This window comes from Antennarius striatus, chromosome 8 (genome assembly GCF_040054535.1).
Source record: "Antennarius striatus isolate MH-2024 chromosome 8, ASM4005453v1, whole genome shotgun sequence".
Taxonomy (NCBI): Eukaryota; Metazoa; Chordata; class Actinopteri; order Lophiiformes; family Antennariidae; genus Antennarius; species Antennarius striatus.
The window spans coordinates 17,104,993-17,120,483 of record NC_090783.1 but is presented as its reverse complement, the minus strand read 5'-3'; the positions used below and the strand labels follow the sequence as shown (position 1 = coordinate 17,120,483).

The 15,491-nt window shown below is 40.7% G+C and overlaps 1 protein-coding gene across 1 annotated transcript; it reads right to left on the bottom strand.

The window, feature by feature from the left end:
- Positions 1-2,408: 2,408 nt before the first annotated feature.
- LOC137600818 (uncharacterized) lies at positions 2,409-8,486 on the bottom strand. Its single transcript, XM_068322658.1, has 8 exons — positions 8,216-8,486; positions 7,493-7,590; positions 7,244-7,299; positions 6,998-7,068; positions 6,760-6,900; positions 6,350-6,415; positions 4,438-4,563; positions 2,409-2,550 (listed from the first exon to the last, which is right to left on the bottom strand). Exons 1-8 carry the CDS (start codon positions 8,406-8,408, stop codon positions 2,468-2,470), a joined length of 834 nt encoding a protein of 277 aa, XP_068178759.1. The 5' UTR covers positions 8,409-8,486; the 3' UTR covers positions 2,409-2,467.
- Positions 8,487-15,491: the final 7,005 nt, after the last annotated feature.

Sequence of the window (15,491 nt, the reverse complement as noted above, 5' to 3'; positions counted from 1 at the left end):
ACAGCTGTCCACATGTCACCCTGGAAGATGTAACTCCAAATCTAGGTCAGTCTTTGGAACGGAAACAGTACCAACCAACAGCACCACACACACTAGACTGCTATCAGATAGAATACACATGCCCAAGTAGACCAGTTTCCCCATTATGTCGTTTCTCCTGAAGTCCCATAATAGCTTGTCCCCATAATAAGACTCCTAGAACATGGAATCACATTGGTATGATTACTAGAGTGATGCTTATGCTGCATTAGATGTAACTAGTCTCAGCTACACTGAGATCAGTTCCAGTCAGTATTTTGGATCACCTGACCAGGAATATTACTCATTATTCTATCATTTTTGTCCAGATATTGTAACATTAGCCATGAAATTAGAAGTACAAATCATGTAATTGCCTCTCCAGTGCAAAATAATCCTTAATAATTAACTGGATGCTTCCTAATTTCATACCTTTTTTTGTACTCCTGCTAACAAAGAAACAAATAAACATACAAACAAAGTGATGCCAGCTAAAACAAATCCCCCAGGCAGAGGAGGTAGTTAGGGCTTTCTGTCATAATAGCATCCTCACCCTCCTCCTCTTCCTCCTCCTCTGCCTCCCCTGGTCTGTGTCGGTGATTGTTAGAGCCATTCACGCCTCACTTCTCCACAGAAGTCCTCACCGGTACCTCGACAGGGCGCACCTGTTCCCCGTCACCTTGTCTTGTCAGGGAACCTTACCTCGCCTTGTTGCTCCCCATTGCCTCATTAGCCTCTCTGTATATGGTCAGCATTTTTCATCCCATCATTGGTCGATCGCCTTTGGGTAAGCATTACAGCTATGCTTCTTCACTTTGCCCTTTTCTCCGTCTGCTGTAGCTGACAAGCTGCTGATATGACACTTTTACTTCAGTTCTTGTTTTTTGTCATTTATCAGTCCTCAATAATGAGGAATGTCTGGTGTTCTATTCATTTTCATGCCGTCCAGGTTTAAATTAGTCCCTGTTGGATGTGGAATAGAATCCAGCAACTTAATTCGCATCAGTAATTACAAGGCTAATGGGGTCTGTGCCGTTTCAAGTGGAATCATTTCAAGCCTCCACATTATTCATCAAGTAGAGGAACTGAACATATGTCAAGGAGGGAATGAAACGCGACTCAAGTTCTTATTAATCATATCACAAAATCAATTACAGTCAAGCAGGTGATCTGGAAACACCGGCACAATTCACTCAGCAAACCCGATTTGTGTCAAACCCAGTAACTCATAGCTCCAGAAGAAAACACACACTTCATCACACTCAAAACTTTTTTGAATTTTTTCAAGATACCTCTGCTCATCTTAAAGGGAAACAAGCAAGTTTTTTCAGTAGTGCTCATTAGCCTATTCCCCTATTGGTAAAACTGTCTGAGAATTTATATCCTCTGCAAGGTGTAAAAAAGCTTGCCTGTTGCCATGACAATGCCTGAACAGAAGGCAAAAGTATGCATCAGTTTGACTCTAGTGCCATCTTATGGATGTAATTCATGCCAAAACACATTATGAGGATGTCCTTTAAAAAAGGGTAAAGAGTGACAGGGGGAAACAAAATTTCTTTGATGGTTTAAACAAAAAAATTAATTTGCGGCAAATGAATTCGCAAATGAAATCTTTTTCATGACATTTTGGAATAGAAAGATGAAAGTAATCCCTGTAGGGAGAAGGACAAGGACGTCCAAGAGATGACATGGAAAGAGAGGAAAATTGTCAGTGACACACACACACACACACGCACACACACACACAGAGTCTTTTTCTCTCTCTTCCATGACACCTCAGGTTACTTTACCTTTCAGCCAAAATGCATTGAAGCTCATGAGAGTATTTATGAAACCTTCTTTCAGAAGCTCCGGTTTGTTCACAGGCATCTCTTGAAAGAGATCCACATCCCAGAGAGACTTCCTGTTTAAAAATAAATGATTTATTATAGTAAGTCATCTGTCCACTTCTCCATCTTTGCCCATTGTGGAAATTGGTCATTTTCAGGACATCAATTTAGTTTAATGAATAAAGATCATTTTTGATCACTTTACTGTTAATTGATTTTATTTGTCCAGTAGAAGTACTGTGTAATGAAAGTGGATCAGGTCGGCTTTAAAGCGAACTTCTTTTTTAGTCACAGGAACAGTTAAAAACAGACAAAAACCAGTCACTTGATATCAATGATAAAAATTTAATTTAAAAACATTTATGAAGTCTATCCATCCATAATATTTTTACAAAAATTTTTTTACACAATATCAACCAAATAACATGTTATTAATAAAAAGCATTAAAAAGATGACTAAAAATTCCTCACTGTTTATCATTATTATTTACACAGTATGTACCAAATAATCTGCAATTCATAAAAATTAAAAAGATTATTAAAAATGTATCACTCCTCAAAATTACAAGAACAATCCCATAATGCATCCATAAAAATCTACTTGATCTACTGCTAGATCTCTATCTAGTGTAGTTATGGATGTGGTATCCTGGAGGAACAGTGCGAGGTTGACGAAGTCGGACGGTTCCCAGGGGGCGAATGACTGCAAGAGGAAAAAAGAAGAAAGAACCTTTAATGATCCCCCTGGGGCAAATATTTTTCTGCTCTTTACTCTATTCACACTCTTACACTCAACAAAAATATGAACGCAACACTTTTGTTTTTGCTCCCATTTTTCATGAGATGGACTTAAAGGTCTATAATTCATTCCAGATACACAATATTACCATTTCTCTCAATGTTCACAAATCTGTCTAAATGTGTGATAGTGAGAACTTCTGCTCTGCTGAGATAATCCATCCCACCTCACAGGTGTACCACATCAAGATACGATCTGACATAATGATTAGTGCATAGGTGTAGCTTATACTGCCCACAATAAAAGGCCACCGATGCCACAAGCATTGAGGTAGCGTGCAATTGGCATGCTGACAGCAGAAATGTCAACCAGATCTGTTGCTCGTGCACTGAATGTTCATTTCTCCGCCACAAGCCGTCTCCAAAGGCGTTTCAGAGAATATGGCAGTACATCCAACCAGCCTCACAATCGCAGACCACGTGTAACCACACCAGCCCAGGATCTCCACATCCAGCAGATCGTCCGAGACCAGCCACTCAGACAGCTGCAGAAAGAATTGGTTTGCATAACCAAACAATTTCTGCACAAACTGTCAGAAACCGTCTCAGGGAAGCTCAACTGCATGATCGTCGTCCTCATCGGGGTCTTAACCTGACTCCAGATCGTCGCCGTAACAGACTTGAGTTGGCAAATGCTCACATTCGATGGCATCTGGCATGTTGGAGAGGTGTTCTCTTCACAGATGAATCTCAGTTTACATTGTTCTGGGTAGATGGGAGACAGCGTGTGTGGCGTCGTGTGGGTGAGTGTTTTGCTGATATCAATGTTGTGGATCGAGTGGCCCGTGGTGGGGTTATGGTATGGGCAGGCATCTGTTATGGACGAAGAACACAGGTGCATTTATTGATGGCATTTTGAATGCACAGAGATACCGTGATGAGATCCTGAGGCCCATTGTCGTGCCATACATCCATGAACATCACCTCATGTTTCAGCAAGATAATGCACGGCCCCATGTTGCAAGGATCTGCACACAATTCTTGGAAGCTGAAAATATCCCAGTTCTTGCATGGCCAGCATACTCACTGGACATGTCACCCATTGAGCATGTTTGGGTTTGGGATGTGCTTGACCGGGGTATATGACAGCGTGTACCAGTACCCACTAATATCCAGCAACTTCGCACAGCCATTGAAGAGGAGTGGACCAACATTCCACAGGCCACAATTGACAATCTGATAAACTCTATGTGAAGAAGATGTGTTGCACTGCATGAGGCAAATGGTGGTCACACCAGATACTGACTGGTTCTGAGTCCCCAGACCCCCAATAAAGCAAAAAAACCCTGCACATTTCAGGGTGGCCTTTCATTGTGGGCAGCATAAGGTACACCTGTGCACTAATCATGATGTCAGATCAGCATCTTGATGTGCCACACCTGTGAGGTGGGATGGATTATCTCAGCAAAGCAGAAGTGCTCACTATCACACACTCAGACAGATTTGTGAACAATGTTTGAGAGAAATGGTAATATTGTGTATCTGGAATGAATTATAGACCTTTAAGTCCATCTCATGAAAAATGGGAGGAAAAACAAAAGTGTTCCGTTTCTATTTTTGTAGAGTATATATGTGTGTGTGTGTGTGTGTGTGTGTGTGTGTGTGTGTGTGTGTGTGTGTGTGTGTAATCAGTAGTGAGAGGTAGAGTGCGAGCAGCTCCTTCATGGTTCGCCCCAAACAGCAGCTTGTGAGGAGATGGTGTCTTGCTCAAGGGCACCTTGGCAGTGCTCAGGAGGTGAACTGACTCAGCTCCATCAGTTTGTACTTCTGTTGTCTGCCTGGAGTGACTTACCAACACGCTGTGCATCAATCCGCTGGGAGGCGATCAGATGTTGGATGTTGCCATCTTCTGCATCATGTCTGTGTAGGAGGGGTCCATCCATGTGATGAGGGAGCTCAGATGATGTGTATCCAAGTCCTGCAAGAAAAGTCAACACCAAGACTTCATTAGCAGCTATAGAGACCATGACATATGCAGTTTTCATTTATTCAGAAGACTCTGGGCCAAGAGGTGAACCACACATTTGTTTAAGTTCTTCAGAGAATGTGTAACCCAGGTTATTTATAGTAATTCATTTCAATTGCATCATTTTGTAGACGCTCCCTGAGTGGAGGGGGGACGTTCCCTAGAACCAGGAAGAAAAAAAAGCCGGGATGGCTCTGTGGACAGGTGAAGCTGGAGGAATGCATGGAAAGGCACGCAGAGAGAGAGAGCTCTGTGGTATCTATTTTTCACAACAGACACAGTCAAAAAAAAGCGAAGTGAATAACTTCTAAATATATTGTAGCTTCCCATAACGTGGAGGTAGATAACGTGGTGTTCCCAGTGTTACAAGAGAGAGACACACAGCAAAGCCAACTAGCGTTTTTCCTTTTAAGTGTTTTTCATTGATTATCCTGGTGAGTTGGCTGTTGAAATACTGACATTCGTTACATTTGTTTAATGCTACCATGAAAGATAATATGAAGTTAAAAAAAACAGTCAGGATAAATCGTTTTTTTGTGTACTGTTCAGTGTTTTGTATTGTGATGATTATGCTGGTTGTAAATGCAATTTAAGTAAGCACATGTGTGTATATGTTCTGAAAACAAGAGTAAAACGCTAATATGATTGATTTGAGAGGTGTAGGAGAAGACAATGGACTATTAATATTAAAAAAAACAAATCTCTATTGATTGTGATGATTCTGCTGGTGTTGAGACCATATTATAATTTCCTGCACACTCTGGCTGTGCAGGCTGGGTTTTTTTTTTGAGGGAGAACTCTCCCTGATGACCAGGTGGATGATCCTTAACGCCAACCCTGGGAAGACTTCACCCTGTCCAATAGTTGAGCCGTTCAGGAGGACGGTAGGAATAAATTGATAAGAGATTATAAGGTTGATGGTTGATTGAATAATCTTTTTGCATTTTTTCTGCGTACGCTCATTTATTTTATTTTTGCAGCATTTTATTGAGTATATTGTTTATATATTTGAATTGCCTAGTTGAGGCATAAGAAAAAGGTGAAGTACGTTGATAAAACAAAAGAAAGGGGAAAAAAAGGGGAGAAAACTGAACGAAACTGACAAATGTAAATATATTTTTCCTATTATACTTCCACCACGGTGTCTGTGTGTGTATTTTTTGTGTGCTGGAGGTCTTACTGCTCTATACAGAGGTGCTACTACCAATCTCCTTATTGAACCTAGAGATCTTGATTCACAGAGTTCCAGATATTGATGATATTGATAACCTACGGGTAAGCCAGGGTTACAAATGCATATTATTTTTACACGAGTTACTGAATGAACACACATTTCAAGAGGCGGATTTAACATCATTATTTAAATGTGTGGTCAAAAGGTCGTTTTAACCACCACATACAGAAGACAATAGGGAAGAGAGTAAAAATACTGACTTAAATGTAGGATCATCCATCTGGATGTCATGATAGATTTATCATTTATCAAGTAAAGAGGATAAAAATGATTAAAAGGACAAAATGAATTTTATAATTACAAATATTTACATTAAAACTAGTCAATACTAAGTCTGATTCTATTTATCCATCCATCCATTTATTCATAATATATTTTACAAAATTTTTTTCATAGTATGTACCAATAAAAATTATACAGATGACTAAAATTGTATCACTCTTCAAAACTAAATGAACAATCCCATAATGCATCCATAACAATCTAATGAATCTATTTACTTACCCATTATTTGTCCTGGAGGAGCAGCGCTACGTGGAAGTCGTCGGATGGGTCTCATGTTGCGAACGGCTGCAAGAAGAAAAAAGGAAGAAAAACCTTTAATGATTTCCTTGGGGAGATATTTTTCCACTCTTAAGTCTATTCCCACTCTTGTATATACAGTGTGTGCTTGGGTGTGTAAGGTTCCTTGAGCACACACACACACACACACACACACACACACACACACACTCACAAAGGGCCTGTAAGTAGTAGTGAGAGGTAGAACGGAGGGCAGCTCCTTCAGGGTTCGTTCAACGAGCAACTTGTGAAGGGAAGGTGTCTTGCTCAAGGACACCTTGGCAGTGCTCAAGAGGTGAACTGACTCAGCTCCATCAGTTTGTACTCCTGTTGTCTGAGAGGAGGTGACTTACCGGCACGCTGTGCAGCAATCCGCTGGGAGACAGTCAGATGTTGGGTGTGGCCCTCCCCTGCAGCATGCCTGTGGAGGGGGGGTCCATCCACTGGACGGAGTGACGTGTGATGATGGGGCTCGGATGATGTGTCTCTGAGTCCTGCAAGCAAAGCCAACACAAAGACTTCATTAGCAGCCATACAGCCGAGCTAGATGTATTGTGTAGTCAGACTTTTATCTGAGAGGAGGTGACTTACCGGCGACAACGGATTGGGGCCCCTGAGCTGGAGACGGCATGGGACCGAGGGTCTGTGGCCCTGAACTCTGACTACAGTGAAAATGAAAAAGAGTACAATATCAAGTACAATAATAACACACATTAATACATTAATTGAAATAATAAATAATAATTTTCCTCATCATGCTCACTCTATAATTAGTGCAGTGAGAATTAGAGTTCAACTCAAGTCAAAAGCTTGAAACAGCGTGAAACATTTCCTTACACATGCTGGTGGTTCAGTCTGCCAGCAGCCCCTGCAGACACCTCCTGGGTCTCAACCTGAGAGAAAGCAGACCAAATTACTTTACAGTCCCACTAATGTGATGTTCTTTACATCAGAGGAAACAGACTGAACACACAGGTACTGCTCGGACCTGTAGAGTCAACACAGTTATTCTACAACAACGCCTGCAGACCTAAACTCTGCTTCAGATCAGACACGACAGGGAGGGATCGGACTCTGGTTTCCTACCTTCCGGGAGAGGTCGATGTTCATTGCATTAGACCAAGAGATTTGTAGTTGTGGACCCATGGTACCGAAGGAGTTCCATCCATCCAGAAGACGCTGGGCTGAGAGAAGAAACACACAGACAACACATCTGTTGAAGTTCTTCACTGAGAGAACACACATTTCAGGAGGTGGATTTAATGTCATTATTTAAATGTGCAGTCAAACGGTCGTAACCGCCACGTACAGAAGACGACGAGAAAGAGTAAAATGTTGACTTAAATGCAGCATCATCCATCTGTATTACATAGTGGACAAATTTAACGTCAACGAGAACCAATGCAGTCACTGTCTGCAACATCCCGTCTGAAGACAAAATTTTACCCCGACTTACCAATAAGTCAAAGATCAAAGCTAGTGCTCTGACCTACTTTGATAGATCAAAGAACTAGCTTTGATCTGTGGTCTTACTCACACTGGCCTTCTCCCTCATCTTTCTATCTTATCAAGTTCCTGAGTGTACAAAAGTTAAAAAATTGACCTTGACCTGGTTTTCTCAAGGTCAATGTCATCATCTCATTTTCATCCCCTTTGCTGCCCGAGTAATGTGTTTCTTGTTTCATCTTTCTGTCTGCAACGGATGCGAAGATATTTGGTGGACTAACTGACGGGCGGACCAACACTGACAATCACAATACAATACATCACCCCGAGATGTAATCACTCTGATCAATACTGTATACGTACCGTCAGCTGCACGGTGGAAGCTCACATAGGCGCAGCCGAGGGAACGACCGGAGATGCGGTCCCGGCAGATGGACACAGACCGGACGGATCCCATCTTGCTGAAAATATGGAAAAGCAACTCCTCGGTTACGTCTCGTCGGAGCTTCTGGACGTACAAGAAGGGGAAAAAGTTGGCCGGTGTTCCGGTGATCATCGTTAAATAGCTTGTAGTGCAGAGGTCGATAAAACGAACAACGGGTAAAAAAATTTTTAAAAAAGGGTTCGTCCAAGCCAATACAACACGCACACCGAGCGATCACCAAATGCGCGAATATTCAGTTGACGTTGGGTTTATAAAGCCTCGTACTGTGCTTCTGATGAAGCGTGTGGGCGTGACTCTGTTGCCATGGAGCTACAACTGCCAAGTGAAATCAACGGAAATTACCGTGCGTTCAAGCGTGGATTTCTTTTGCAGACTTTCAAACAGAAAACTTCCATTAATTTTTTTTTTCCTACACAATGTCGAAACAGTTTTTATTTTTTTATTTTAATATATTAAAAAATATATATGTGTTATTTTGGGGACTGTAACTGGTTTGACCTCTTACGTCTGCGGTTGGCGGACTTCCGCTGTTTGTAGGGTTAAAACAAGAAGACGGACAATAAAAAGAGGACAAAGACAAAAATGGAGACGCTGGTTAATGTTCTGTTATCAGTAGAATCATTACTGTGTGCTATTTTTAGTGTTTAAAAAAGTATGTCGACCTAATTAATGAAGTTAATATTGTTTTTTCTTGAGCGCTCCCCCCTCCGGCACCAAAATGGACTATTCCTACTCCGCTATTATGCAGAAGTGGCTGAATTAGCCTAGCATAGCAACATCAATGTAATCCAACATAAATTCACTTTCTGTTTTACAAAGGGAGGAGAAAACATAAAGCTGATAAATTGTGAAATCAAAGTAAATTTTGATTATTATTTTTTTTACATTTAAAAGTGAACTGAAGTAGCCTTTGGCTTGAATTTGTTTTTATACTGTATGTTTTGGGTAACAAATATTAATTTTAGTGGAGAGAGAACTTCTGTCTTGTTAGATTGTATTTAACATTTCATTATGTCTTGAGATAGAAACTGGGAAAGATACCATTTTAATTTTAACTAATTCTTAATGTCACGCCAACAACTTTGAACATCATTAAATGAGAGTAATAAATGATCTGTAGATTGATTGTTAACAAGGATTGAATGACCTTGTGGTATTTAAATGATGCTGCAAGAAAATAAATAGCTTCAAGTAATATTTCATTTATGGCCAGTCACTCTATTTAAATAACAACAGCAGAAAAATCTGATCTGTGATGTTTCTTCTACACAATGTACATTACAATCATTTATGTGGGTGAAGCTGACTGTTAGAGACTAATATAGAGGCATCATCAATACGTACATTGAAAATGTATGAAGGAAACTGTGACCATAACAGCGGCAATGTTGATCAGTGCATATTGACTGTGGATTCCCGTTAGACGCACATCAGCAGGTCAGGAATGAATTGATTTAGTGAGTCATCTTGACCACTAGAGGGCAGCAAACGGTAGAACTTTGGAAGACTTCCCCGTAAAGGCAGCTTGAAGTATGGAGGAAAAACTTTAAACCATAGAGTGGATCTCCAAAAGACAGAATGTAATAAAAAAAATAAGAATGATTCAAACTAAAACCATAAGGTTAAAATAAAATCGTTCAATGAGCAGTGAGAAAAAAATTTTTTTTTATTACGCCACAGTTCCTCCGGCGGGACGTCCCACAGCTGAGGGGCTCCAACAGCCAAAACTGGTTCCCTTTGGTCCTTGAATCTGAGCTAGAGAAGTCAGCTAGTTGCTTTAACCTGAGTTTGCTATTCTCTAAAAGGGCAGAATTCCTTATCCGTATTCAGGAGGAGTTCTTCCCTGAATACAGATCTTCAAATCATCAGAGACAGCAACCTGTAGGACCTGATGGTGGGCTACTGATAGTTATGTTGTGATGGTTAGATTATTAATCAGACTGAACAGATAATGATCATTTGTGTTCAGAGGAAAGAGTCATTGTTTTATTTAATTTGCCTCAGTCCCAGTGCAGACAAAGGCTAGTGAGGTGTAAATGTTCTGAATGGGACTTTAGCATTTTTCACGTTGGCTGACATTCATTTCCTGTTATAATAGATTTTAACGGATTCTGTATTGTTCCAGCAAAAGGCAATGACAAATTAAATTTTTGTTATTTTTTTACACAGTTTATGCACTGATATATATATACTCGAGAAAAATCACTCTATCAAAGAGCAACACACTTTAAACTTTATTATGTTGGGAAATAAAAATAGTATACTGTAGTTGCTGGTGAATCCAACTTCATTCAAAAAGAAGCGTAGGTTCAACCGCTCATCTGATAATAGATTTTAGGAGGTTTTTAGGATAGTTGGAACTGCTATAGAAAATGGTCATCAAGTAAGTAGATAGATAGATAGATAGATAGATAGATAGATAGATAGATAGATAGATAGATAGATAGATAGATAGATAGATAGATAGATAGATAGATAGGTAGGTAGGTAGGTAGGTAGGTAGGTAGGTAGGTAGGTAGGTAGGTAGGTAGGTAGGTAGATAGATAGATAGATAGATAGATAGATAGATAGATAGATAGATAGATAGATAGATAGATAGATAGATAGATAGATAGATAGATAGATAGATAGATAGATAGATAGATAGATAGATAGATAGATAGATAGATACTTTATTAATCCCGGAGGAAATTGTATAATAATATATAAGTGTATCAGTGATAAGTATTTCTCCTTATTTGTAACACAGCATTCAAAGATGCTCTCTGCTAAATAAATTAATAATATATATTTCTTGTTAGAAATTTGTATGAGACAAGATTGTAAAAAGTGCTTTTATATTTTCAGTACCACATTTGAAATTCAATAATTATGAAGATTAAGAGTTTTTATTCTTAATATTATTGATATGTGTCTTCTGAAAGCTGTAGAGCCAATGGCAAAAGGCACGTGGATGTTGGACACTATTCACCCTCTGGGTGACATGTGACTTCCGGTGACCCCTGGCTGAGAATCATCTTGGATCCCTGGTCTGACTGGTCGCTGTAAAGCTGGTTTTGGTTCTTTGGGACTGCAGGAAAGAATCATACAAAAAGCAAAGTAAATATTACATTATTTTCCTCTACAGAGGAAAACAGAGCCGATCGTTCCTGAAGGGAAATCGACAAATCGGTCTTCACGTGAATTTATTGATCATAGTGATATTTCTGTTGTCCAGCCTCTGCGGGTTGACGTCGGGTCACCTCTCGGTAGGAGCGGGGGACCCGTCATGAAAACAGGCATTGGATCGGAGCGCTGGGTCGGCCGGGGGGGGTGGAGGCCCCCGCTGCTCAGGCCCCTTTGTGCCGGGCTGACGAGCGCGTCCTGACAGGGGTTAACATACCGTGAAGAGGTTAAACAAACGGACATTCTCGTTAGAAATCCTCCAGACGCGCAAAGCATTATGGGTGGACAGTCGGCGGCGCTGGCGTCGGTTTTTGAACCTGAGGTGGAGACTCAACACAAAAGATTCATTTAATGCTTTACCGTTTATTTATTGTCTTGATAAATAGATAATGGTCTTATCACGATAAGTTGATGTATTTTTCACAATTATATAATATCTGTGCTATTTAAAAATATTTTTTTTATTTTAAATTAGGTTTATAATGTGGATGTTTATCTGTTTTAAGGCAGGATGGATAAAACAAATGTTGCTGTAAGTTATAACACTTCCCTTACATTTGTACATAATGTGGTTTGATACACTTCTTTTATTCATTTTGATCCATCCTGTGTTGAATAAAAATACTTATCAAAATTCCTTGAAATTGAAAACATTTCTGAAGCGTTTCAGTATTTTATAAAATAAATCCAAGGGGCAGAAAGTTGAGGAAACAGACGCCTCTGGAGAGATAAACATTCACAACATGGACAAATGAAGATAAAAATGTTTCATAAAAGCAGAAATGTGTGTCGTTTCCTTATTTTTTATTTTGAAAAATCTTTCAAGTGCAAGGATATAAATTAGGTTTGTCTGAGGTGTAAATCTGCTTTGCTTTTGGGTTCAAATAAGGATTTGCGGACTGAGAGGGAGTTTTTCCAAACTCCAAAGTCCTTTGAGTTCTGAGTCAAAAATCTCTTCCAAACATTCCTCCTGAGGCTCGTGCTGATGTGGAGCTAAAATGCCTTGCTGAGGTCTGGTATTTGTAGGCTATATGCTGTTGACTTACACTGAGAGGAAAGAGAACGGCAGAGATTATGGGCAATTAAAGCCCACTTTATGCTGATCTGCTGGCGTCACAAAGTCTGGCCAAGAATGCTCACCTCGGCTAATACTATCAATGAGAACAAACTCTGCAGCATCAACTTATATGTACAGTGAATTATTAATGCCAGAGCTAGCAGGGGCCTCACTAAACTGGCTTTGCAGTTAAGAAAACCAAGGATAAAATGGTGTTTTGTTTTAATGCTGGGTACATAAATGAGATGTTAAACGGTGACAAGAAAAAAAATCACTTTTATTATATTCACCTTCACAATTGAAAGAGAATACAGTATGTTGTCTTTTCTTGTTGGTTCAGACCGGATACAGAGAATAAACTCTACATTCGTGCCACAATCTGTTGATCAACTGTGATGTTTCCTCAGCCTCCATCATGTTGCAGACAGTAATCAATAGTTATGAAGAGATTATCCTCCACGCTCTCTAACCAAGGTGATTTCTGTGAACGTGACCTCAAAGGGAAGAACTCCTTCATATCTGAGTCTAACGCGCAGTTCCTCTCCTCACCGCTAGATGGCGTCATTACCAACCAGAGTCTATGACAGGTCTGCGCTGAACTGTGTCACTGGTTAGTTTTTCTTTAACCTTTGGGTGCACTTTAATTTTTATGTAGTAAATAAATACGTATTATTAATTTATTTATTGCGTTAATGTGCGACTCAAATCCAAGTCAGCTGAGGTAACTAGACTTCACTGAATCACGATGAAGAGAGCTGAGAAATGCCCCAGAGGAGGAACTGCCCCTAGTGTTACTAAATAGGTCAAAATGTCTCCATTCTCATTGACTGGAAACCCTTAGAGAAAGCGGAGACTCCAGAGCTATTTATATTACACTTGAGGGACTTACAACCACTAGAAAATTGTGATTGTACCTGGATGTACTGTATGTCTTAAATTAAAGATTATGTGGAGAGAAAGTAAAATGAAGGTGGCAGTGGCTGCCAAAGATGTTTCATGTGGTGTGAAATATTCTAACCCAAATAATGAGTTCTCTAAAAAGGCCCAAATTAGTCTCACAATAGACTTCTGTTGTCCGGTGGATGATAATAAAGCTATCTTGAACACTTATCCACTGCCAACAATGGATGGAAAACACTATGCTGTGCCAGCAATAGGAGAAACTGGCTCACTTTGATGCAGAGATCTCCTGCAGCACGAAGCTTAAGATGTGGTTCTGCACGTTGAAACTTTATTTTAGAGCTGCGGTCACATGGAAGGGGTTTGCGGCGGTGGAGCAGGTCAGCACGCCGTATAAAGCAAAGGGCATGCCAGGTTGGATAAGGATCAGAGGAGGAGAGGGGAAAGTGAGAGAGAGGGGCTTGTGTTTTGGGCCTGTTGGCCCACAGAGCAGGGGGGCGCCGGCCGGGGTGCCGTATCGTTCAGACGGCCGGGTGTACACAGAGAAACCTGATCTAACATGGGGCTTGAACGCGTGCAAACGCCTTTTACTTTCAAGAAACACCAGAAAAAGGGCTTCATAGAGCTGCATGCAGAGGGGAGTGTGTTCAATCAGGGGCCCACAGCAGCACGGAATCATGGGAATAATGAGCAGAGATTAATGAAATTAAATCAATTTTGATGTTTTATACTTGGATGATTTACACATTTACACTCTGGTGTTTTTACTTCAGTGGGATTAGATTATTACGGAATGGGGTATGAATGGAAGTTTTGTGTTTAAATGTCAATAAAGTCCAAACAGATTTTTCTTTAAGAGATTTTTCCCCCCATAAACTGGTAGCAGACAGAAACGGAGCTGCTTGTTCGGTTTCATCAAGTCATTCAGGAATTATCTGACAGGTAGTCGCGACGTGACGTCATTAGACGCACAGATCATGTTACTGTTGTTCGATCCGAGTGTTTGGATGAAGAGCATCGTTACCGCTGATCCCCGTTTGTCAAAGGGTAAGTTTGTCCTTAGGGAGGAGGGAGAGTGAGAGAAAGAGAGAGAAAGAGAGAGAGAGAGAGAGAGAGAGAGAGAGAGAGAGAGAGAGAGAGAGAGAGAGAGAGAGAGAGAGAGAGAGAGAGAGAGAGAGAGAGAGAGAGAGAGAGAGAGAGAGAGAGAGAGAGAGAGAGAGAGAGAGAGAGGAGTTAAAGGTCATCGCCGCTGACTCCATTGAGAGTAAAAAGCTTAAATGTCTTGCCATTTCAGCGAAAAGGGTAAAGACACCCGTCAGCACTCATTTGAATGTTTCACTTTATATAACAGTGATACGCTTTTCTTCATCCCCCGGAGGAGAACGAACGCACTACTCTTCCTCACAGAACTCGTTTGGGTCCCCGCGGTGCGATCACAGCCGTACAAATTTTTTTAAAAAAAATGAAACCGTGCCACAAACGACCTGTTAACGGGACTCAGATTTCACTCCTGTTTCTACAATAACGATGACAAAGTTTTGATTTTTTTTAATTTTTTTTTTTTTTTTTTGTGGAACCGCTGTAACACCTGTTGCACCAGTTCTTCTGAGGACAACCTCCTGGTTTCTCGGTCATGTTGGCCGCTTTCGATCCCGAGATAATTAAACCGAAAACTCGACTACTTACAATGAGATGATGTCCAGTCGGTTCCCACTGCCGCGGTAAATACTGTCTCTACTTATCCTCCAAAGAAAAACAGGCTAAGTAAACCACGAGGTGCTCAGATGGAGGAAATAAGCCTATTATCATGAGTATCTGAGCCTTTACGCAAAGTTTTGATAACCTTTGACAGACGCTGCATCTCCAATACGCAGCGTTTCACGTGCCACGGCTAAGCCTCTCACGCTTCAGCGCTCACATGACGTTCGACAACCGTAACTCTGACGTCATCGTCTGGTCGAGCTGTCTGATGGCCGCTGCCCCCGAGATCTTTATTTTGATATATACCCTAATTGACCCAAATATAGAGTGCTGTACCAGGAACAGAGGCTTCCTCCTGGCTGCATCGCCTC